Source organism: Moschus berezovskii, chromosome 26 (genome assembly GCF_049115385.1).
Source record: "Moschus berezovskii isolate FMDL1 chromosome 26, NW_MosBer_1.0, whole genome shotgun sequence".
NCBI lineage: Eukaryota > Metazoa > Chordata > Mammalia > Artiodactyla > Moschidae > Moschus > Moschus berezovskii.
The window spans coordinates 21,679,822-21,706,717 of record NC_142485.1 but is presented as its reverse complement, the minus strand read 5'-3'; the positions used below and the strand labels follow the sequence as shown (position 1 = coordinate 21,706,717).

The following is a 26,896-nucleotide window of genomic DNA, read 5'->3' as shown; positions in this document are numbered from 1 at the left end:
ATGTTCAGTATGTAAAGGATTTCAAGCTACAGGGTGTTGCTTTCTACCTTTATTCCTCCACTTAACAAACCCTCTTGGAGCACTTACCCTATGAATAGCAGTGTTCTAAGTTCACTTGTGTAGGCGTTGCCCTGCACGAGGACACGAGACTGAAGCACCAGTGGAGGCTGATGGGCAGTTTTATTCATTAAACAGTGGACCTTGGCTTGGGGCTGCATCTCTCCCAAAGGGCACAGTTTTCTAACTCAAATTGAAGTTCTGGACAGGATATTATGGCTGTGTCAGTGCTTGTGAATCTACGGCATATTTGAAACTACTGGGTGCTTATCTAGGGAATTGTGTTACCATAATTTTTACCTTAAAAAAGTTTCTGCTGATAGCTGCATAGGATTTTTCCAATTCTTTGGCCACTAGTAAAAAGAATTACTTAACAAATAGTATTGGGCATGCAAATTTTTGACATAAATGCAAGTAATTCTCTAGGTTAGTCATCTAAATTAGAGTGCCAGGTTGAAGAATATGTCCTACTTTAATTTTAACACGTTCTGCTAAATTGCCTTCCAAATAAGGTATAAACTTGTATTTCTGAAGATGTGGTCAAGATCTTTTCTTTTTCTTGACAATCTGATACATGAAAAATAATAATTCTTATTCCTTACTTAATTTGTATTGTTTTAATTACCAGGGAAGCTTAGGATTTTATGTCATTATTAATTCTTCTGTGAGTAGTCTTTTGTATGTTTAGACCATTTTCACTAGGTTGCCTTTTCATAATTTCTTAATTTTTCATTACATATGTTCCAGATTTTTTCTCAGTTTGACAGTTGTCTTTTAACTTGTGAGAGTCCCTTATACTGCAAGGAGATCCAACCAGTCCATTCTAAAGGAGATCAATCCTGGATGTTCATTGGAGGGACTGATGCTAAAGCTGAAACTGCAATACTTTGGCCACCTCATGCGACGAGTTGACTCACTGGAAAAGACTCTGATGTTGGGAAAGGTTGGGGGCGGGAGGAGAAGGGGACGACGGAGAATGAGATGGCTGGATGGCATCACCGACTCTGTGGACATGAGTTTGAGTGTACTCCGGGAGTTGGTGATGGACAGGGAGGCCTGGCGTGCTGTGATTCATGGGGTCGCGGAGAGTCGGACACGACTGAGCGACTGAACTGAACTGAACTGAGTCCTTTCATTTGTTGATTATTATACTGTGTCATGTTTCATAGAATATTTGAATGGTTTTGTTTTAGAATATTTATGATTAATATGCCTTTCCTCTTACAAGAGAATTTTAAAATCAATTTATCAAATATAAGTGAAATATGTTTTTTAAAAAATAAATATAAAGTAAAATTGACAAAATAATGACAACCTTTAAGCCGAGAGGCACACAGTGTTTATTGTATTATCTTTGTCTCTTTTTTTTTTTTTGGTGGGGCTTCCCTGGTAGCTCAGTTGGTAAAGAATCTGCCTGCAATGCAGGAGACCTCTATTCGGTTCCTGGGTTGGGAAGATCCCCTGGAGAAGGGATAGGCTACCCACTCTAGTTTTCTTGGACTTCCCTCCCTTGTAGCTCAGTTGATAAAGAATCTGCAATGCTGAAGACCTGGGTTTGATCCCTGGGTTAGGAAGATCCCCTGAAGAAGAGAACAGCTACCCACTCCAGTATTCTGGCCTAGGGTGCAAAGAATTGCTACTGAGTGACTTTCACTTTCTTTTTTGGTATATGTTTAAAGATATTCATCAAAAGATGTTTTTTTTATCTGTTTCTTTTGGGATTTTTCCTTATCTTTATTTTCACTTTTTAATAATCAGCTCTCCATGTTCCATTAAAAATCACATGGGAATTTGGGTTAGACTACTTTGGATTTATAAATGAATTGGAGGGCAGCATTTCATTCATTCAATCAGTCAGTCAGCCTTTATTATGTGACAATAATATGTCTACCACTTATCTAGATTCCTGGGTTGTATCAGTGAACCAAGCAGGCAACAATTGCTACATTCTAGTGGTGAAAGACGATATACACAATATGTATATGTAATATATACACAAGATGTGAAGCATGTTAGAATTTTCCTATTCAGAACCACATTATCTCCTCATTTGTTCAGTGTTCTTTTAGGTTTTTTTGGTGACATTTTTGGTTTTCTCCATAAAAGTTCTTGATTTTTCTCATTCAGTTACTTCTAGATATTGTATGATTCTTTGTTGTTATTGTGATTTTTTCTATTCCATTTTTTAAATGTTTAAAGACAGTGCACACAAATGAGTCTGTGTTTTACTTTGTTGAACCAAATCCTTTTGTTGTTGTTGTTGTTCTAATAAGTTATCAGATGATTCTCTGAGATTTTCAAGGCACAAATTTTCTTCCTTTGTAATATAATCCTCACTGATTTGTTGTTGCTGCTATTGTTTTCATTGTATCAGCCAGAACTTCAAGTACAGTGTTGAATAGAATTTGTGATAATGAGCATTTTTACTTTTTCTTAATATTGTAGGAGTGTTTCTAATGTTTTACCACTATCCTCAATATTTAATTATCTGATACTCAGTTTAATCAAGTTAAGAATGTTGCCTTTCAAAAACTTGCTACCTGAGAGACTTTTTGTTTTGTTGTTGTTCTTTTTATCAAATCACTAACAATTGGTCTTAAATAGGTTTTCAATGTTATGAATGCCTTTATGACATTTTTGGTGTATAGTTGCCATTAATCTATTACCATAGGGAATTAACGGATTTCTTGTGGAATTACTCCAGGTCAGAATCTAATTTTTATTCTAATTTTTGTCTGAAGCTATAGAGATGGCTCTCTCTGTAATATATTTCAGTGTTCCTCAACCCTCACTATTCTTTGAATACATCTGTGGAACTTTCAAAAACACACTGGCATGGTCCTGTGCTACCCCAGCTGAATCAGAATTTGGTCAGTGGAGCCTTAGCATGTCGAAGTTTTCAAAGCTCTCCGAGAATACTTATAATCAGCCACTGCTGACTGTTGCTCTACTGTGTGTGTGTTCATGTGTGTGCTAAGTAGCTTCAGTCATGTCTGACTCTGTGCAACCCTATGGATTGTAGCCTGCCACGTTCAGAGGCTCTCAAAGTGCGGCTCCCAGCAGCAGTAGCACTACCTGGGAACTTCCTAAAAATGCAATGTTCCACCCCCGTCAGAGACCTACAAGTCAGCAGTTCTCTGTGTTTAGGAAGTTCTTCAGATGATGTTGATGTGCACAAATATTTAAGAACTCCTTTTAGAGTTTGTTGTAGACAGGACAGAAAGAGGGAAAGGGGGAGAGGAGGGGAGGAAAGGGAGAAAAAAGAAGAAAGGCGGGACAAAGGGAGAAGGAACAGGAAGAAAGGAGCGAATCATTAGTGGGGTGGTTTATCTTCTAAATTTCTAGATTAATAGCAGTAAGATGGTGCCAGTCAATGCATGACTAAGTCTACTTTTTAATCTACGTGTATTCAACTCAGATCTTCCACTGCACGTGAATTTGCATGGGCAATATAGCCTTTTGGGTCACCATTAGAATTGAAGAAAATGCCTTAAAAGACTAAAAGTGTTCAGAGTGGTTACTAATTGGGTAATAAGAAGCAAAGCTGAGTTGAATCAGGAGACTCAGAATTTCCAGTTCTGCCATTAAGTCTGTAGCCTTGGGAAAGTCTTAACTTGCCAAGGTTATCATCACATGGGAAAAAAAATGAGAGGACTGGGCTAGATAAATAGTTCCCATACTTCTTCAATGTGAGGGCTCTTCATTAATGTCAGTAAAACCACAAACACACATAACATGTTGATAGTTATAAAATATACGATGGCAAAAAAGTTACTCTGAATTTACTCTCTCATGGAAGATATAGTACAAAACAGTAACAATTTAAGTAAATTTGTAATCCTAAAAATACCATGAGAGTAGCCTTATGCATTTTTCACATTTAATTTTGCTAATAAAGAGAAAACAAATTCAGATACTTACTACTCTGAATAAGATACTGAGAAAAAATTTCCATTCTTTGAAGTTGTATCACTAAACTTGAAAGGCAGTTAATATTCATTCATTCAAGGAAACAACCTTATGAAAAAGTTCTCCATTGGAGTGACATTGAATTTGAAACCAAGGGGTTTCCTCTGATACACTCAAGCAAGGGAGAGGTGTTTTAAGCCAGAGGAGCATTATTACATGAGTCAGAAATAAAGTTGCCAACAGATCCTCTTCAGAGGATGGATGAATTAACAAACTGTGGTATATTCAATAGTGGAATCCTATTCAGTGCTGAAAAGAAATGAGCTATCTTAAATGCATATTACTAAGTGAAAGAAGCCAATGTGAAAAGGGTACATGCTGTATAATTCCAACAAAATAACATTCTAGAAAAGGCAAAACTAATGAGACAGTAAAAGGATCAGTGATTGCAGGGGCGAGGGGAGGGAGGGAGGGATGAGCAGACAGAGCACAGAGGATCTTTTCAGTCAGTTCAGTTCAGTCGCTCAGTCGTGTCCGACTCTCCGCGACCCCATGAATCACAGCACGCCAGGCCTCCCTGTCCATCACCAACTCCCGGAGTTCACTCAAACTCATGTCCATCGAGTCGGTGATGCCATCCAGCCATCTCATTCTCCGTCGTCCCCTTCTCCTCCCGCCCCCAACCTTTCCCAGCATCAGAGTCTTTTCCAGTGAGTCAACTCGTCGCATGAGGTGGCCAAAGTATTGCAGTTTCAGCTTTAGCATCAGTCCCTCCAATGAACATCCAGGATTGATCTCCTCTAGAATGGACTGGTTGGATCTCCTTGCAGTATAAGGGACTCTCAAGAGTCTTCTCCAACACCACAGTTCAAAAGCATCGATTCTTCGGCGATCAGCCTTCTTCACAGTCCAACTCTCACATCCATACATGACCACGGGAAAAACCATTGCCTCGACTAGACGGACCTTGGTTGGCAAAGTAATGTCTCTGCTTTTTAATATACTATCAAGGTTGGTCATAACTTTCCTTCCAAGGAGCAAGCGTCTTTTAATTTCATGGCTGCAATCAGCATCTGCAGTGATTTTGGAGCCCAAAAAAACGAAGTCTGACACTGTTTCCACTGTTTTTCCATCTATTTCCCATGAAGTGACGGGACCAGATGCCATGATCTTTGTTTTCTGAATGTTGAGCTTCAAGCCAACCTTTTCACTCTCCTCTTTCACTTTCATCAAGAGGCTTTTGAGTTCCTCTTCACTTTCTGCCATAAGGGTAGTGTCATCTGCATATCTGAGGTTATTGATATTTCTCCCGGCAATCTTGATTCCAGCTTGTGCTTCTTCCAGCCCAGCGTTCCTCATGATGTACTCTGCATATAAGTTAAATAAGCAAGGTGACAAGGACAGTGAAAACACTCTGTGACGTACCATATTGATGGATCATGTCATTATATGTTTGTTCAAATTCACAGAGTGTACAATACCAAGCCTGAATCCTAAAGTAAACTATGGACTTTGAGTTTGCTGTGTCAGTATAAGTTCATCAGTTGTAACAAATGTTCCATCTGGTGGGGAATGTTAACAATGAGGGAGGCTTTGTGTGCGCACGCCTGTGTGCATGTTTGTGTGTGTGTGTTGGAGGGGCCGGGAGGGTAAAGGGTATATGGGAAATATCCGTACCTTCCTTCCAATTTTGCTGTGAATCTAAAACTCCTCTTAAAAAATAAATGAATAAAGGCTTAAAACTCCAAAAAAAAAAAAAAATAGAGTTGTCAGATAAAATACAGAATTCCCAGTTACATTTGAATTTCAAATAAACAACAAAAGATGTTTAGAATAAGTATATACCATACAGTACTATCTCACTGAATATTTAGGACTTTACTAAAAATATATACTTTGTGTTTATCTGAAATTCAAATGTAATTTTTATTGGCTAAATCTGGTAATTTTAGTTGTAAATGAGAAAGAACATGGCATATTTGAGAACCCAAAAGTTCTGTGGTTCTAGTACAGTATTTCCTAAAATATAGTATGGTTTATGTGACGTTACATCAGATAATGTAAGGATTTTTTATTTTAATAATTTTGTCATTTTATAGAAAAAAATAAAAGATTTTCATTTTTATTTTATACAGCATTATATATTAAAAAATTAATTGTTTCAATTGAGATATATATGATTGACATATACTGTATTAGTATTAGGTGTAAATAGTAATGATGTGACTTTTGTATATATTGCAAAATGATTACTACATTGAAGCCTAGTTAACTTTTAGCATTCAGTTCAGTTCAGTTCAGTCGCTCAGTCGTGTCCGACTCTCCGCGACCCCATGAATCACAGCACGCCAGGCCTCCCTGTCCATCACCAACTCCCGGAGTACACTCAAACTCATGTCCACAGAGTCGGTGATGCCATCCAGCCATCTCATTCTCCGTCGTCCCCTTCTCCTCCCGCCCCCAACCTTTCCCAGCATCAGAGTCTTTTCCAGTGAGTCAACTCGTCTCATGAGGTGGCCAAAGTATTGGAGTTTCAGCTTTAGCATCAGTCCCTCCAATGAACATCCAGGATTGATCTCCTTTAGAATGGACTGGTTGGATCTCCTTGCAGTATAAGGGACTCTCAAGAGTCTTCTCCAACACCACAGTTCAAAAGCATCGATTCTTCGGCGATCAGCTTTCTTCACAGTCCAACTCTCACATCCATACATGACCACAGGAAAAACCATTGCCTTGACTAGACGGACCTTGGTCGGCAAAGTAATGTCTCTGCTTTTTAATATACTATCAAGGTTGGTCATAACTTTCCTTCCAAGGAGCAAGCGTCTTTTAATTTCATGGCTGCAATCAGCATCTGCAGTGATTTTGGAGCCCAAAAAAACAAAGTCTGACACTGTTTCCACTGTTTTTCCATCTATTTCCCATGAAGTGATGGGACCAGATGCCATGATCTTTGTTTTCTGAACACAGTTACAATTTTTTCGTAATGAGAACTTTTGAGATCTACTCTGTTAGTAACTTTCAAACACACAATGCAGTATTACTAATGTATAGTGTTATATATTACACTACATGACTTTTATTTTATAACTGAAAGTTTGTACTTTTTGACCCCCTTCGCCCACTTTTCCCACCACATCCCCAACCAGCCTGCTTCTAGTAAGCACCAATCTGTTCTCTGTATCTATGAGTTCAGTTTTTGTTTTTGTTTGTCTGTTTGTTTTAGATTTCACATTTGAATGAGATCATATAGTAGTTTTCTTTCTCTGTCTGATTTATTTAACTTAGTGTAATACCGTCAAGGTCCATTCATGTTGTCACAAATGGCATGATTTCATTCTTATTTGTGGCTGAATAATATTCCATTGTTAGTTTTCTTCATTTTCTTTACTCATTCGTCCATCATTGGACTCTTCACTTGCCTCCATATCTTAACTATTTAAATAAAACTGCCATGAATATCATGATATATTTATCTTTTCCATTTAGTATTTTTATTTTCTTCAGATAAATACTTAGAAGTGGAATGACTGGATCAATTTTTTATTTTTTGAGGAACCTCTGTACATTTTTCCATAGTGGCTGTACCAGTTGACATTCCCATCAACAGTGAACAAAGGTTTCCTTTCCTTTACATCCTCACCAGCACTTATTATTTCTTATCTTTTTGATAATAGCCATTCTGACAACTATCTGTGAAGAGATATCTGATACTTTTTTGATTTGTATTTCTCTGATAACTCATGATGTTGAGCATCTTTTCATGTATCTGTTATCTCTACATCTTATTTGAAAAAAATGTCTATTCAGATCCTAAAAGTGCATTTAAAAAAATTTTTTATTGAAGTACAATTGTTATACAGTATTGTGTTAGCTTCTGCTGTACATCAAAATGAAGCAGTTATATATGTACAGAAATCCCTTCTTTTTTAGATTTCCTTCCCATTTAGGTTAGAAATGCATTTTTAACTGTGAAACATTAAGTCTACTTAAAGAAAAATATAAAGAAATATGCAGTTGTCCTCAGAATGATTGAATTTGAGGAACACTGGACAGGATCAGGAAGTGCTGAGGGGTAAAATTAGAAAAGTAGACAGAAGTGAGGTCAGTACAGGACTTTTCTTCTAAATTAAATCATGTATTTTTCTGGAAAAGAAATAAATTTTTATTTATGCCTTCCTTTCTTTGTTATCTACACCTAAGGAAAGACCATCATAATACTCTTGGAAATAATTTATGGAATTTTAATATTAAGTAGATGTTTTCCTAATGTTTTCAAACCAGAGTAAGTCCTGTATCCTTTAATATCTGAGCTAGCAAAGAGCTTCTGAGAATTGTAAACAAAACAACAACAAAAAAACTACAGGGATTTGCAGGTTATCATGTAGGCATGATGACACAGAACACAGAATAATCCATAAAGGCTGATTTTGTGTCTAAATAAATAAATACATTAATTGACCTTTGAATGTCAATCTAAAGCTTTAGCACTTAAAGTGAAAACTGGTTACAGAATGCTTACCAAATTACTTAGCTAGAAATTATATCCCAACGAAAAATGAGCCTTTAAAGCCAGTGGAGGAAATCACCCTCAGATTCCCCTGGGATACAGAGGAACTGCTGCCCATCCACCTCTCTCCTGGTTCACACTGGCCACTTCTAAGTGCTCCTTAGGACCTGCTGTATAAATGTCACTTGAAACCATTTAGGAGACTCTGTAGGAAATTTACAAAGTCTGGGCTAAGAAATGTTCCATTTGAAGCCTCGCTGAAGTTTAAAAATTGAGCAAATGTGTGACCAGTTTTTTTCCACATCCCTTTTAAATGGGAGGGGAGATTAATAGAGAGTGAACTACTGCACAACTACTGCACTCGTCTCACATGCTAGTAAAGTCATGCTCAAATTCTCCAAGCCAGGCTTCAGCAATATGTGAACCGTGAACTTCCATATGTTCAAGCTGGTTTAAGAAAGGGCAGAGGAACCAGAGATCAAATTGCCAACGTCTGCTGGATCATGGAAAAAGCAAGAGAGTTCCAGAGAAACATCTATTTCTGCTTCATTGACTATGCCAAAACCTTTGACTGTGTGGATCACAACAAACTGTGGAAAATTCTGAAACCGATGGGAATACCAGACCACCTGACCTGCCTCTTGAGAAACCTGTATGCAGGTCAGGAAGCAACAGTTAGAACTGGACATGGAACAACAGACTGGTTCCAAATAGGAAAAGGAGTACGTCAAGGCTGTATATTGTCACCCTGCTTATTTAACTTATATGCAGAGTACATCATGAGAAACACTGGGCTGGAAGAAGCACAAGCTGGAGTAAAGATTGCCGGGAGAAATATCAGTAACCTCAGATATGCAGATGACACCACCCTTATGGCGGAAAGTGAAGAAGAACTAAAGAGCCTCTTGATGAAAATGAAAGAGGAGAGTGAAAAGGTTGGCTTGAAGCTCAACATTCAGAAAACAAAGATCATGGCATCTGGTCCCATCACTTCATGGCAAATAGATGGGGAAACAGTGGAAACAGTGTCAGACTTTATTTTGGGGGGCTCCAAAATCACTGCAGATGGTCATTGAAGCCATGAAATTAAAAGACACTTACTCCTTGGAAGAAAAGTTATGACCCACCTAGATAGCATATTAAAAAGCAGAGACATTACTTTGTCAACAACGGTCCATCTAGTCAAGGCTATGGTTTTTCCAGTAGTCATGTATGGATGTGAGAGTTGGACTATAAAGAAAGCTCAGCACCGAAGAATTGATGCTTTTGAACTGTGGTGTTGGAGAAATCTCTTGAAAGTCCCTTGGACTGCAAGGAGATCCAACCAGTCCATCCTAAAGGAGATCAGTCCTGGATGTTCATTAGAAGGACTGATGTTGAAGCTGAAACTCCAATACTTTGGCAACCTGATGCAAAGAGCTGACTCATTTGAAAAGACCCTGATGCTGAGAAAGATTGAAGGCAGGAGGAGAAGGGGATGCCAGAGGATAAGATGGTTGGCTGTCATCACCGACTCAATGGTCATGGGTTTGGGTAGACTCCAGGAGTTGGTGATAGATAGGGAGGCCTGGTGTGCTGCGGTTCATGGGGTCACAAAGAGTCAGACATGACTAAGCGACTGAACTGAACTGAACTGAACATAGACACTTAATATAATGCTACAATGTACATACCTTTAAATGAGGGTAATATTTATCTCTCTCTATCATCTAATATTAAAATGATATTGGTATATGTTATTATTCCTTGAAGATAACATACAAAGATTTTGTGGTTGAACAGACTATATCTCTCAAGTGGTAGGTAGTAGTTGTGTTTTTTTTTATTGCCTCTGTTTACCTTGATTACCAGTATGTATAAATTTTATCTCAAAATGCACATGAATAAAAATTAAGGCTGACTTACTGAACTTGCCTAGAAATTCTGGCATAAAATAATTACATTATTTTTAGCTTCTGCCAGTCAACTCAGATGAAAATCTTCACTGCTTCTGAAGAAACAAAGATTTAATCACTTTCTGATTCTTCAAGCAGGATATTATGTTAAAAAAGAAAGTCTAGAATGAGGAATTTATTGTCAAATGAAATTTATAACACTAATATGAGATTTCATACTAGTCCAGCTGGCTTTAGATCAAATAATTCAGAGTGAAGTTGAGCCAAGCTTTTTGCTGAAAGGTCTCTTTCTTTTACGGGTGAGCAAGGAGTATTAGCAGCCCAGAATAGCCAGTAAGATGTGTATGGAATCAAAGACAGTGTAGAGGCCAGAACCTTGGCTTGTGAATCAGGAAGTCTTAATTCTATTCCTGGCCTAGCCTTTAATTTATAATGCCTGTCTATGGGATGCCACAACTCATTGACAAGCAGAACATTCAGGCAGTGCTGAATTTGCTAAGCCAAATATCTACTATTTGGAAGCATCCGGGTATTTCACTGAATTTCTTGGTTCCCTTCCAATGCTTGGCATAAGGAAAAGGGAGCCTGTGCAGCTCTAAGGGAGGCACCCTTTGCTCTCGACCTCATGTTTGCCCAGTCTGTGAAATGTCCAATAACTTACACATTATCCCCACTCTCTGCGTATGTGCTGTGTTCTATGCTGTTCAATAAAGAGCCTTTGGAGAAGGAGAGAGGGACAGAATTATCTTCCTCAGAGGGAAGGAAAGAGGGGTCATAGAAGCTCCTGTTCAAAGGATTCCAGTTTATGACCCTGGAGAGAATGATCTCCTAAAATCTCTGTTTATCTCCCCCGATACCATTGTGATCAAAGTGACTTCACTGCCCAGGGACTAAGTAGCTCAAGGGAGTAAAGAAGGAGCTCTTTCTAATTGCCCAGTTAACACCATGTGGCTTGGCCATCTTAGGTTTTGACAACAGATCAAATTGAAGGGAGGTTTTTCTTGTAATTTGCCTAAGTATACACTGACTTGTGTTTGAAAAAGATACAACTGGAGATTTGTTCCATGGCAGCTATGTACATTATCTATACCTTGACAACAGCTGGTTATAGTCTCAAGACAACAGGATGTTTCTGTTCTTAGCAGGACACAGGCACGTACTGGGAGAAAGAGACATATATCACATGGTTGACTCAAGGTCAACTCACAGCCGAAAAAATCCTTCTCATTAAAAAAGCAGATTGAGACTATCCCATTAAGAATAGCCTGTTCATGTTCTAAACAGGCACTTAATTCTTAGGCTTTGTTAAAGAGGGTATATGGAACATGGAGAAATACTTGCCTTCTCTGTCTTCATGGTTAGAAATCATGTAAAGTAATATATTTAATCCTTGGTACCAACCATTAGTTGGGTCATTGATAGAACTGTGTAATATCCAGAGAAGAGTAAACAGAACTCATAAGGATTTGAAAACATTAGAATTGTGTTTTCATATATGTATGAACAATATAACAGAAAAAATTAAAGGAACTAGGATGATTTACCATGAAAAAGAAAATGGGTGCAACATAGTTTTTCAAATATTTGAAAGGCTGTTGCATGGAACAGGCTTTACTTAGTCTGTCTAGTTCTGGAGGGAGTAACTGGGAAGGTAGAAGAAGGCAGAATCTGTCTCCATAACATTTCTAAATGGCAGAGGATGAGATGGTTGGATGGCATCACCGACTCAATGAACATGAACTTGGGCAAACTCAGGGAGATAGTTAGGGACAGGGAGGTCTGGCATGCTGCAGTCCATAGGGTTGCAAAGAGTCCGACACAACTTAGCAACTGAACAACAACAGCATTTCTAAAAATTATACTGTAAAGATATGAAAGCGGTAGCTTCCTAGGAAACGATGCGGTGCATGCAGTAGATGGTCAATAAACATATCTTGAATGATTGTGAAATAAAAGCATAAAGAATTAGACCAGATGCTTCAAAGATATCTTGTAATAAATTGTGGTCATTGGCGTTTTTCCAAAACATAGTTTCTATATGTTAGAAAGAATATAAACCAGGGTGTGGGAGTTGGAAGAGAGTACACATGATGTGGAAATGATTACTAAACTAATCATGGAAGGAAAGCAAAGTGGAAAGAGAGTAGGACAAGCCTCAGGGAGAGCCAGCTCTAGGCCTGCCAATTTACCAACAGAAATGTGACCTGGACCTGAAACTCACTGGAATCACTTTCCTCATCTGCAAAGTCAGAACATTGGTACCAATACCACTGTCCTGGACCTGTAGGTTTCTAAAGTCTCAGGTGTTGAATGAAGTATCCAAGTGACATAATGAGTAACCTAAAGAAATGAATTTTGACTTACTTAAGTAAAAATACAAATAGATATGTTCATGATAATACATTTTAGGGAATTTTGTGCACATAGATAAGGGATAATAACAACAAGGTAGATAAAGGAGCTGCTACCAGAAAAACAGAGAACCTTCCAGAAGGTCATTAAATTTAAACCTGCAATATATACTGAACTCTACCTGGGCAATGGAAGCAAATATTAGGGAGAGGAAATGCATCAGATAAATAAAATGCATTATTTCAATATATGATTATGTTGACTACACGTTCATTACAGCTGTTGGTTTAATTGTCAATATTTCCATTCAAGTCAGATTCTAAGAATGATTCACTATCCTACTGGTCCCCGCTTCTAGTGTGTGTGTCAGAGCCCCTGTGCATTAAACTCACCACAGACCATAAGAGCCAACTGTGTGCATCTCTCCCAAAACTGCATTCAGTAATGTCTAGCTGGGAGCTTGAAATTGGCCATGGATATATTTACACTACAGAAAAATCAGCACACACTACAAATTAGGGCTTTCTTTTTATTTGGAGATCCACTTGCTAAAGATTTTCTGACATATCACTGCCCACTCACTCCCTACTTCCAAGAAATAGGATCCCTAAACAGTTATTTCTTTTTTCACTTTGATCTCAAAATGTATAGGACTTGATTATAAAAATGTCTATTATTTCCTTATAATCACTGTGACGTGGGAGCTCAGCAGAAAAAAGGACTATGGCTAGAACTAGAAGAATCATCTTAGGATAAACTAAACTGTTTCACCTGTATTAGTTGTGTGGCATTGCTGCACATAAAATGTGATGAGGTTCCAAACATGTTTGCTTGTCAGAATGTGGCAAGAACTCTGAAAGTTTAAAAAACACACCGAATCACTCACTTGCTTATATCCTGCCTGTGGCCCTGCTACATAAATAATTAAATCGACTTCCGTACAGTGACCTTCGTAACAGAATATAGTTTGGCTCCTGTTTACAGTCAGCCTCAGTTTGTCCTAGCACCCACTCATGCTCCCACTCACTTTCCCTCTCCTGGCTCTCCTAACCTTTTTTCACTCCCTCTTATTCACCAAACTTGTTCTCACCTCAGCGTCCTCATGTCACTCTTCACCATGGGAAGACTGATTGCATGAGACACTGATTTTCCAGTTCTACTCCCCTCTCTCCTCCTCCTCCTCCCTTCCCTCCCCGGCTCGCACCCTCCCTGCCGTCCTTATTTCTCTCTCTCCATTTCTATCTTTTTCTCTGTCTTTCTCTCCTCTACCTCATTTTTTTTTTTATCTCCATCATGGTTTACTCTTACTTCGGCAGAAAGCTCTTCTCTGACCACACTCTACCAGATGGGACACTTCCCATGCAGTTACTGTATACCCTCATTACCCTATCTATTTTCTTCTTACTCTTGTTCCTATCAGAAACTATGTATATGCATTTACTTTCCTTATGTCTTCTCATGTTGACTGTGATATTGAAGACAGCAGAGATTTTCTATCTCTTATTCACTGATGAACGTTTTGTCCCCTTTCACAGAACAGTTGTGACTGCAGGGAAGATGGGAGGGGAGAAAATTTCACATCTTGGCTTTGATTTAAGGGGATTGAATTACTGAAATACATGGAACTAAGGCAGCCTCGCTCATTAAGAAGTTCCTCTTCCCCTGGCCTGTAGTGACAGCATGAAATGAAAGCTCTGCTGTGGAGTTCAACCTTGCCAGAATCTGCAAACACACAGATTTTCAGCCATGAGCTATTTGCTGGAGTTTAGCCATGGACATATGAAAAGTTAGAACTTTGCAAAATATTCATACTTGAGCTTTAACAACAAGGACAAAAGATTTATCCGAAGCATCTGATTTGTAGCCAACTCTATTTTGTGATGTTTAATGTGTAATGTTTGATACTAGTCTGTATACTTTACATTTCAGGCTGAATGTTGTAATAGATGATGAGCAAGGAAGCATCCGTGAATGAAAGGGAAATGCGATAAGCTTATTTCTCTAAAGAAATATCTTAGACCAAAGCTGCTTGATTTTATTCTTTTGGCAGGTCATTTAAAATAATTAGATGCTCAGCCCATGGAGTTGAAAAAGTTTTAAAGCACAATCTCAGCATCCAGTTAATACAAATTGTTTCTAAGTCTACTGTTGATCGGTAGGATAGCTTCAGGGTATACTGTTTTATCCAACATTAACTTAGTAGCTGGAAAAATATCAAGACATATTTTCTAACACTCCAGGAAATGTTATTTCACTGGCTCCTATTGATTTCATTAATATTTTTATTCCTGTAAAAGTGTTGCATATGCAGTGTAAAACTTGACTCTGTCTGCCTGGTGGTAAAACCTCATCTTTGTGCTTGAGGATGTTATAAGTGGTGAATGAAAGACAATCACAAAAGCATACGTGAATGCAGAGATATGCAAAGAACGTTACCTTGCCAAACACAAGTTTGGTTTAAATGAGAAGGAAATTATATAAGCAAATACATTGAGGGAGTAATTAAGATGATTTTGAGTCTTCTATTCAGGCAGATTCTTCCATTATCTGTATTATTTAGAAGAGAATTAAAAATGTTTAATATTTCTGGGACTCTATTTTAAAGTATAAGCAGGGTTTTACTATAAATAACATTTAAAAAAATATAACAAAGTTCTGTAGCATTGCGGAATATGATGCGAAGTGATGTTCGGGTCTGTTTGCAAATATCCTGGCCCTTCTTAAGCACAGTGAAACTTTATGATCATAAAATTTCTGCAGTTCTCTGTCAGAGCCTCATGAAATGTTTTAGACTACACAGATGATGACAGGAAACTGAAGAACTAATTATAGTATAGTACTCTGAGGGAATTAACATAACTCAGAAAAATTCTTAATGTATTCTCCAAATTAATGACTTTATGGAAGTAGGACTAAATCTTTCAGTTTGATATTAAACTTTCAACCAAGCACAGGTTCAGCCTACCCAAATAATTTCTTAATGGTAGCTGAATTAATGATTTTTTGACCAACTTAGTCTAATAAACCAATTATTTGACTTGTGAAAAATAGTTTTTGTTAATATTAACAGTCTACTTTACCTTATGTGTTTGAAGTACAGAGACCCCTATGGCATTAGATGACTCCATGCAGTTACCCTAGTCCTTGTTCTTTGGGGTCTGCCCTAATGGTGATTAGGGAATTTAGGGTGATTAAAAGAAAAAGTCCAAAAACAAAATCAAAGACCTGATTCAAGCAGTCACCTCATTCATGCCACTACTCATCCATCCCCTTAGCAAAACCTCCTAACTACTCCCTTGTACCCACACCCTTCAGGCTTTCATCACAGTAGACTTTCCCTTTGAGGTCACTGCTGATGGTCCCTTCAAAGCTGATTTCACCCAGGTAAATATCTTAGATGAGAAAATGGCAACATGAGTCACAAATGACAATTTACCTCAAAAGTGCTAGTCCTGAGCCTGTGACACCTCTCAGTAGATCTTGCTTCTAAGGAAACTTACAGTGCTTTCATGTTTTGTTTTGTTTTTATTTCATTTACCCTTACTCTGCCCAACCCTGATACTTTGTACATTACAGAACATTTTAAAGTTTCCTAACACTAATGGCTTGAACACACAAGAATAGTAAACAGTCATGTGCAAATAACTCTGTATGGTCAGTGAGAAGCTTAACTATTTTTATAAGAAAAAATATTTCCATAAATATATGTCTGTGTTATAGAGAATTCAAAGTAAGTAACCACAATTCATGTGATTGTAGAGGTTTTTTTTTTTTTCAAAAGTATGTGAAAGAAGGTTGAAAATGAATATTGGCTTATTAACCACTACAATATTGTAAAGTAATTAGCCTCCAATTAAATAAATTTGTATTAGAAATAAAATTAAAACAAAAGAAAATGAATATTGGCAATAACATAGCTTGAAAAAGCAGTAAGTGGCCTCATGCAAAAAACAAAACAAACAAAAATTTCTGCCTTGTTTGATTCTTTTCCTATTTTTTTACTATACTCAGAAATAGTCATCCAAAAATATTATCTTATATGCATCCTTAAATGTCTAACCTGAAAACAATTATTAGTATGTTATAAATGATCTGTGTGTATAATCGATTTGACAAAAGAAGAGTAAATATACAACTTTTCCCAAGAATAATTAATCTGAAAATAGTAAATGTATCAGTATCGTTGGTGTTATGCCTCTTTTTCATTGTGCCTTGCTCTAGAAAATATATATTTAATATTCCTGTAAAAATGCCTTCTTGGCAGGAGGTCGGTATTTTCCCAGTGAAGAGCCCATTGATGGTACAGAATAGAACGTTCCTGCCCCCTTAAATAGAAGACTGCCTATTATTGTGTTCTTTGTGTCCCTTTGAAGAACAGGGAGCTTTTTATTCTTTCCAAGAAATGGCCTTTCAGATTCAGTAACGGCGTGTTCTGTTCCTCAGGAAATAAGAGAAGATCGAGATAGGGCGCGACTAGACTCGATGGTGCTGCTGATCATGAAACTGGACCAGCTTGATCAGGACATTGAGAATGCCCTCAGCTCCAGCTCCTCTCCGTCCAGCACACCAACCAACGTGCGGCGGCAAGTCCCTGTGAGCTTCCCACCTCCCGCTTCTCTGCATGTGAATGTGTCCCTGCATCTATAGAGTCCCTCTTGAGAATGAAACATCTTGGATGGCCCAAGCTACCCGCATGTGACCCTGATAGTGTTCCATAAAGATCACTCAAATCATTCAAGGCTTCACGCAGAGTCCATAAGAGACGTGTGTGATTCAAAAGAAAATGGTTATTATTAGACAGGAAAGAGGGTCACTTTGGGAAGTTCCTTTGCTTCCTAGTGATCAAATTCTCTTCATTGCTGTTGTTTCCCTCATTGTCAGTCTTCTCTGATAGGCTGTAAACACCATGAGCGATGCTCTGTTTATCTTGTTTAGTATTTTATTTCCAATATCCCACAAATTTACACTGAATATAGAAGATGGTTAATAAATATCTGTGGATGAATGGATGAATGATTGGATGGATGGATGAGTGGGTGGATGAGTGGGTGGATGAGTGGGCAAGTAGATGGGTGGATGCGTAAGCACGTGGATGGATGGAGGAATGAATGCTGACTGAACTAACTCAGCATGTTACAAGAAAGAATTTACCTGAAATCAACTTGAGAACACTCTAAAATTCACTCAGTGAAACAAAATGAATAGGACAGAGGTGAAAACTTTATTCTACTGTGCATTAATTTCATATAAGATAGACTCTTACACCCAAGATAAAATTTAGAAGACACAAATAGACTTATAGACAAAATGTCTATATATTTCACATATTTAATATTATGTTCATATTAAATGGCTTAGCTTTTGCATATCTAGCAAATGTGATGGTAGAATTTACTTATAATTAAGCCATGGACCCCTTTTGAGAACCTACCAAAATAGAACTATTCTGTATCAAGTTATTTTGTATAATTCTACTATTGATTATGAAGTTATTCAAGACTTATTCTGACTGTGGTACAGAATATTCCACAGCAAATAAGCAAATTAAATTAGTAGCTAACCTTAGTATATATGAATGCATTACATAGTGTGCATTACATATGCTAACACATTCATTTCTTATAACATTGTTCAGAGTAAAAAGAATAGAGAAGTTAGTAATTGTATGTACAAGAGCCATGTCATTCAACCACTATCCCATACTTCTTTTCATAGCTGACTATTATGGGAATCTGATACCTTGAGTAAAAAAGAATTTTAATTTAAAAATGAAAAAAATATGACCTTAAATACTTCAGTCTAGACCTAGAAAGCCAGTAGAAATGACATTTTTCTTCTTGTTTGTGACCTTATGGATAATTTTTCCTTATCCTTCAGAATTCATCTTGGATGTTATCTTTACAGTGAAGTCCCCTAAATCTCCATATGTATTCCCAGACAGAATCACTTACTGCTCCCCTGGTGCCAGAGTGTTTCACACATACTTCAGTAGGACAGGCATCCGAGTGAAGGAAACAACCAAAGTAGCCTCCTGAAGACCAATGAGAAGGGTGTTTTAACCTTGTTTGCAGAGGAAAAGTGCAGAGACGCGACATGCTCATTTTCACCATTTCACTTTGTGCTTATTTTCATCATTTTCAATAAATATAAAGCCCTATTTTTCGATAGGAGATCCTTCTCAGTACTTTTTTGCCTTTAATGTACATGTGGGATACATTTTCTCTTTTAAAGTTTTCTATTTTGCATTGCTAATCTCTCCCTATCTCTTTAATGGTTCTTCTTTTCCTTCTATGTTGACCTTTCCTCAGTACTTGGTATTTAGGGAAAAAAAGCGCAGCACAGATTTCTGCTAAATAAAACTCCATATTATTGTCTCCAGCTCAGAGAGCAAAATAGCCCTTACCTGCTACATGTGGTTCTTTGTTGAAAGGTAAAGACAATACAAAATAAGAGCTAAGGTGGGTGATGATTAGGATTTGCCTACATCTATATCTTCTCCCTCCATTTCAAGTGTAAACTGGATTTTATATCACATGCACTGTCTCATGGACCATCACCATCCTCACTGAACAGTGGTTGATTCTGTAAATCAAAACGTGTTTCTCAGTTTTTAGTTCAGCAGATAATTGAAACAAGCCCAATAATACAGTAGAAACATAAACTTTAGCGTCTGCCAGCCTGGGTTCACATGCCAGCTCTGCAGCTGAATGTCTGAGAACATAAGAAAAGTATTTAATTTCTCAACTTCAAGTTCACGTAAAAGCAGGAGAGATTGTTTCCTACTTAATGGCTTGTTGGGAGGAGTTAATGAAAGAAGATATGTAAATACATTCAAAGGTCTGATACAGACGACATATTTGGTATTTATTAATTCATTTTCCTTCTCCCATGTCTTCACTCACACCAGACACTGGGCTAAAGATGAATAAGACATAGCCTGAATCCCTCAAAATTTCTTTTTGGTCTCTGTGTTTTTCTAAGTCATCCCTTTTTCTTTATTTCTGTTCCTTGGTGTTTAAAGCTAATTTTAACCTTCTCTCATCATCAAAAATTTTTCCACATGCGATTTCCATTCCATTTGATAATTGTGCCATGGAATAAGTGGGTTATAACAGATGATTATGACCTTGACTGTCGACCAAGGAGCTCTGTCCCAGATTCAGAGAAGCCTCCTCTGACACATCCTTATACTCCACTGTGAATCTACAGTTTAGGAGGGAGGGGAAGACATACAATGAAACAGTGACCTCAGTTTGAAATTATCTGTAAGAAAAGGTTAGAGTGAGTTCTACATATAATGCACTGTGTGCTTAGCCACTCAGTTGTGTCCAACTCTTTGTGACGCTATGGACTGTAGCCTGCCAGGCTCCTCTGTCCATGGGGATTCTCCAGGCAAGAATCCTGGAGTAGGTTGCCATACCCTCCTCCAGGAGATCTTCCCAACCCAGGATCAAACCCAGGTCTCCCACATTGCAGGCAGATTCTCTATAATAAAGGGAGTGGTAAAAAAAAAAATATATATATATATATATATGAGCTGTAGTCTTAAAGAATGGCTTTAAAAATAAAATAAGGGTATTTTTATTGGAGTATAGTTTCTGCTGTACAAGAAAGTGAATCAGCTATATGTACACTGTATACCTCCCTCTTGGACCTCCCTCCCAAACCCCATCCCAGTCCTGCCCATTTAGGTGACCACAAAGCACCAAGTTGAGCTCCTGTGCTGTACAGCAGCTTCCCACTAGCTCTCTCTCTTATGTTTGGTAGTGTGCATATGTCAATCCCAGTCTCCCAGTTCATCCCCCCACCTGCCCCACCGTGTCCTCACGTCTGTTCGGTGTCTGTGTCTCTCTTCCTGCCCTGCGAATAGGTTCATAAGGGTAGAGCTAACATTTGTGAAGCCTGCCTTAATAGAGCTGGACACGTGAGGGTCAGACAGATCTGAGTTTTAATGTCAGTCCTGCCACAGACTGTGAACTTAGTCAAGTTACTTGCTTTAAGCTTTGGCTTCATCATCCATCAGGTGATGATAATAATATCTTCCAAAGAGTTTGTGAACATAGAACAGTACAGTATTGTCTATAAATGGTAAAAACACAATTAGTGGTGGATTTTTAAAATATTTATTATTTTACCTCAGAATTATTATATTGTTAGAAAGGTACAAGGTTACCCTCTTATTTACCTAATTAATTCATAAATAGGAAGGAAAATTAATGCAAATGGTTTCTGATAAACATAAATGTCAAATAGAAATGGCTTAAAAACTACCTGCTACTTAGGATTATGCATTTGATGTTTATAAATTACCTGTTATTTATGACTATCCATTTAATGTTGATTCAATATGAAATTTTAGTACATTATTTTTCTCTTACGGTAAAATGTAAAATGTCTTTCCCATGGAAAAATAAAAGAATATGTAGCCCTTAGTCTGAAATCACTCAGGAATGAGAAATTTGGTTAGGGTTATATGTTTATACACACTCATACTTAAAGACTATTGTATTCTGTTTCACGTTTCTTATTCTTTTGTATGTATTTTATACACTTTCTTTGTTTTCCACTTTTTAAATTTCTATTTGGAGCTTTATTGAGATATAGTTGACATATAACAATATTTAAGGTATGCAATGTAATGATTTGATACAGTTTTTAATTGCAAAGTAATAACCAAATAAGGTTAGTTAACACATCCATCAACTAGTATAATTACAATTGTGTGCCTGTGTGTATGTATGTGGTGAGAACACTTAATATCTAATCTCTTAGCAACTTTCAAATATATAATAGAGTGATGTTAATATTGTCACAAAAGTGAAAATTAGATCCCCATAACTTAAACACCTTATAACTGGAGACTTGTACCCTCTGACCAACGTGTCCCCATTTTTCCCATCTCCCAGCCCCTGGCAACCACCACTCTACCTTGTCTCTGTTTTGGCCTTTTTTAGATTTCACGTATAAGTGAGACTTATACAGTATTTGTGTTTCTCTTATTTCATTTCACATAGTGCTTTTTAGGTCCTTCTGTGTTGTCAGAAGAGGCAGATTTTCCTTCTTTTCTGTGGATAAACAATATTCCATTGTGTGTGTGCATGTGTGTATATTTGTGTATATATATATATATATATATATCACATGTTCTGTATCTATTTATCCATCAGTAGACACTTTGGTTGTTTCCGTGTCTTGGCTTTTGTGAATAATATAACAATTAACAGAGGGGTGCAGCTGTGTCTTCGAGACAGTGATTTCATCTCCTTTGGATGTATATCCAAACATTGAATTGCTGGATTATATGTAGTTCTATTTTTAACTTTTTGAGGAACCTCCGTACTGTTTTCCATAGTAACTATATTCATTTATATTCCCACCAACAGTGTACTAGAATTCCCTTTTTTTCCACGTTCTCGTCAATACTCATTACCTCTTGTCTTTTTTATGACAGCCATTTCTGACAGGTGTGAGGTGATGTCTCACTGTGGTTTTAATTTGCATTTCCCTGATAATTAGTGATGTGCAGCATCATTTCGTGTACCTGTTGCTTATTTATATGTCTTTGGAAAAATGTCTGCCTGGGAACTCTGCTCATGTTTTAGTCAGATTTGATTTTTGCTAGTAAGTTGTTTAAGTTCCTTATATATTTTGTATGTTAACCCCTTATCCAGTATTAGGTTTGCAGATATTTTCTCCTAATTCTGTGGGCTGCATCTTCATTCCGTTCTTTCCTTTGCTGTGCAGAAGCCATATAGTTGTATATGGTCCCATTTGTTTACTTTTGCTTCTTTTGCTTGTGCTCTGGGTATCATACCCCAAAAAATTGTTGCCAAGACCAATGTCAAGAAGCATGTTCTCTATGCTTTCTTATAGGAGTTTCACAGTTTCAGATCTTACATTTGCATCTTTAATTCACTTGAAGTTAAATTTTGTGAGTGGTATAAGACAGGGGTCCGATTTAATTTATTTGCATGTGAATATCTGATTTTCCCAACATCATTTATTGAAAACACTGCTTTTCCCCATCATTGAGTATTCTTAACCACGTTGTCTGCCGAATGTCAGTTGACTGCGCATGCGTGCTTTTCTTTCTAGGCTCCCTATGCTATTCCATTGGTCTCTGTGTCTGTTTCTGTGCCAGTGCCGTACTGTTTTGCTTACTACAGCACTAAAATTTGAAATAGGAGCATGTGATGCCTCCAGCTTTGTTATTATTTTTGAAGATTGCTTTGGCTATCCACAGTCTTTTGTGGTTCCATCCAAATTTTAGCATTATTTTTTCCTTTTCTATGAAAAATGTCATTGGCATTCTGACAGAGATTGCACTGAATCTATACATCACTTTGGGTAGCATAATATTTTTCACAATTTTATTTTTTCCGATTCAGGAGCGTGAGATAGCTTTCCAATTATTTGTGTCTTCTTCAATTTCTTTTATCAATGTCTTATAGTTTCTAATGTAGAGATGTTGTGCCTCCTTGAAAGTGCAAGTCGCTCAGTTGTGTCTGACTCTTTGCGATCCCACGGACTATATAGTCCATGGAATTCTCTAGACCAGAATACTGGAGTGGGTAGGCTTTCCCTTCTCCAGGGGATCTTCCCAACCCAGGGATCGAACCCAGGTCTCTCGCATTGCAGGCAGATTCTTTACCAGCTGAGCCACAAGGGAAGCCCTTGGTTACATATTAGTATTTGTCAGTCTAGTTATTCTTTCATAAAACAGTATTTATGAGCATATTCTAGGTGCCAGGTACTATTATAAGCCTGGTGAATGTATCAGTGAACAAGACAGGTGAAACCCCTACTCTGGCGATACATAGATTCCCAATAAAGGGAGACATAAAAGGATTAGATATAGGAATGAATGAAAAGGGGATAGATGATACATAGGTAGAGATGGTGGACGGATAAAATTGATATATGGTAGATAAACAGGGCGATAAGATTGTAAAGCAGAGAATGATATGCTATGAAGGTTGAAGGGAAGAAACTATTTTAGCTTGGAATGTCAAAGGATGCTTCTCTGAAGAAGTGATATTCAAACTGAGAGCTGAGTGACAAGGGCCAGCAAAGGGAAGTACTTGGGCAGGGGATTAGAAAGGGCATAGTTGCTACTATAGGCACCACCTTGGTGTACTAGAAGGACTGACAAACAGCAAGTATAGTGGAAGCATACAGAAACAAAAAAAATGGTAGAACATAAGACCAGAGAGTCGGGGTACAGGGTAGATGATATTTAAGCATGTGGGCCATGGTAAAGTTGAGATGTAGAAAGAGTAGACGCAAAGATATTTAAATCGTGATTTTCTCAGGATAAAATTATAAAGTGATGTGTGCCTTCACTTCCTTCCCACCCACCACCCTTTGCATTCTCCTCATCCTAGACTTTCCTTTGTGTTCTCAGGCTGCTTATAACGTGGAGATAGCATTTAGTAAATTAAAGGCACAACCTTTGGAGTGGTTACTGAGTAATTGGGTTCATTGAACAGGCGTGTCTTATCCACATATTGTGCACTAGTTGCTCAGAATACATAATGATATCAATAGTAACATTATTTACAGTGATGCCTAGCATTTAATGAAATTGAATAATGTGCTTGTTGCATACAATTTGCATTATCTTGCTTAATCTTCATAAGCCTCTATGAGTGCCTGCTATTATTATACTGATTTACAAATGAGGGAATTGAATTACATATGACAAAGTACAAGTCTGCCCTTAAATAGCTTTTAGTTCATTAGATAGACATACCCTTGAGCTAAATGATTCCAGGCCATGATGGTAAGTGTCACCATGGAGATTTAATGGGAACATAGAGGAGAGTGAGGTGAGAAGAAATGAGAACTATCTTTTCATTTGACACCCATAACTCCATTTTATGAAGAATGTGAAGTGAGTTACTCAGGGTCACACAATGAACCAGGGTTGTCTATGGGCTTATATTAATATCTCCCGACTTATTGCAGTGTCCTAGCTAGCTACCTCTACTGCCCTTTCCAATGCACAATTGGCTGTTAAGTTACTAAAGGAGTGTATTACCCCTTTTCAGTATTTGCATTCTAAAATGAGACCCTCTAAAGAGTACAATCATTAATACAGAATAGTACATGGTTCTGTGTGACAGGGCAGTGTTGGTTGTCATAACTATGTGGTGTGTCTGGGAGAAGGAGGAGGTGAAAATGTGTGGGATTCAGGGAGAAAGGCATGTAGAGAGTGTGGACATATCCTTCGTATCAATGTATTTTTTAATAGGATCTGGAATCAGGACCTGAGAGTGGAACAGATACCACTTCGATAAATCAGACACAGATAAATTTGTCTTCTAACACTGAGTCCACTGACCCACAGTCTTCCACCCCAGTGGCCAATTCTGGAACCAAACCCAAGTCTTCGGTAAGTTATATATGATAACAGTTTCAAAATGAAGTGTTGATGATCATCATGTAACAGTTGATATCTCATCTATTCAATTTAGAAGAAATACTCTTGGATTCTTAGTTGCAGTGACCTGAAATGTTTAACCCAACAAATGTTATTTTTTTTGTTTTATAGATGATTACACAAGTACTTTACTAAAATGGGTCATTGTTCTAAAATTATTCAAAATATGGTATTAAATTTTGTTGCTGGATACTCAGAACTTTAAAAAAACAAGAATGAAAATCTTCAGATGATTTTCCCTGTATTATTATTTTGACTACAAGGCTTACCAATTGGAAAATTAATGGATGGATGGATAGATACATAAACAGATAGATGGATAGATTAAAGGGTAGAGATAGATATACAATTTCACACATATGATAAGTTTTGTGTGGGTATGTCAAGTGCTTGGTAAAATGCTTGGCACAGAAAAAATACTGAAAAAGTGTAAGCTACTGTCATTATTATTATGGTGTTTAGTGGACTTTGCAATGCTACAAAAACAAATGAAAAGAAGAATTACCACATACAGTAGTAGTATAGGACAGTGAATTGTGAATAAAAGACATTTTCCTTTAAGTAAAAAAGTTGAACTGCAACAGGAAAGCAGTATTTGACTCTAAAGGTAACATTTATGGAGGAAGTAATTACTACTTCAAATATCTAAAGTCCCAGTGCTCCAAAATAACCTTTCCTAGTTTAGTGAAAATCATAGTGTTGTATTATTTTTTTTTAAATGTCCATGTTAGCTTAACACAGAGAAATGAGTTTGGATTGCTTTTTTTGCCTGCCTTTAAAATAAAAGGTAAATCTGAAATAAAGCTCAGAAGAGAATACTTGAATTTAAAACATAGTAGACATGTTCAGTTGCAAGAATGTCTGGATTACTTTTGATGGAGTAAATATTTATTGAACACCTACGATGCGCCATGTATTATGCTAAATGAAACAGACTTAGAGAGTAATAAAAATACATTCTCTGTCTTTAACTATCTCACAGTCTAGCAAAAAAGGAAGGTGTGTAAGGAGTGAAATGCAATGACATGCTGCACATTAGTGCTATATTTATTGGAAATGGGAAGAACCAATGACATACTACCCAGTGCTATTTTATAGTACATTGAAAAAATAGGGTCCAATATGTATGTCACTGGGCAGATTGCAGTGACATGGGTCTCTCCCTTTCCACTTTGAACAGAGAAAGTTGAAATGCAGAATTCAAATAGAAGCCAAACAATCTGATTTTACCACATTCTTATTAAGGGAAAAGATCAAAACCTCTTGAGAGTTTTAGCTTGAAGATTTGGGAAATGTTACTGGAAACAGGTGTGGGGCTGACATATGAGAAAGAAATAGAAAGGGAGGTGAATTCCTTTTTTATGATATTTATGCAAAAATCAGTTTTTAAAGCACCTTTTAATGATCTTTAGAGTGTTCTTTTTACTATAACATTTATTCTGTGTTCATCTTTTACTTTAGAATAATCACTGTTGGTATCTGCTATTTCTCCCTTGAAATGTGCATTTTTTAGTGTGTGATCACCTTATAATTTGTAAAAATTGCCGCCCCTCTCCATACAGTTCCTTAGTCTTTCTTCAGTACTCCCATGTTTAGATGTGGTCATTATGTTTCTATTGAGATATGTACATGGTTTTATGGTAACCATCTTTAGTAAGCTTTCAGAATAAAAAACATAAAGCCATCAGTTTTCCTAGGACTTTAGTCAAATTCTCTGGCTGGCCACGAGAG

At 37.3% G+C, this 26,896-nt stretch overlaps 1 protein-coding gene across 2 annotated transcripts in view; it reads left to right on the top strand.

Annotated features, from left to right (window-relative positions):
* Positions 1-26,896, top strand: part of DLC1 (DLC1 Rho GTPase activating protein) — a 441,468-nt gene that overhangs the window by 108,396 nt on the left and 306,176 nt on the right. For both annotated transcript variants that reach the window (XM_055416517.2, XM_055416516.2), the window contains exons 3-4: positions 17,167-17,316; positions 24,977-25,117. In XM_055416517.2, coding sequence (XP_055272492.2) covers positions 17,167-17,316; positions 24,977-25,117 — 291 coding nt within the window. The remainder of the gene's footprint in view (positions 1-17,166; positions 17,317-24,976; positions 25,118-26,896) is intronic.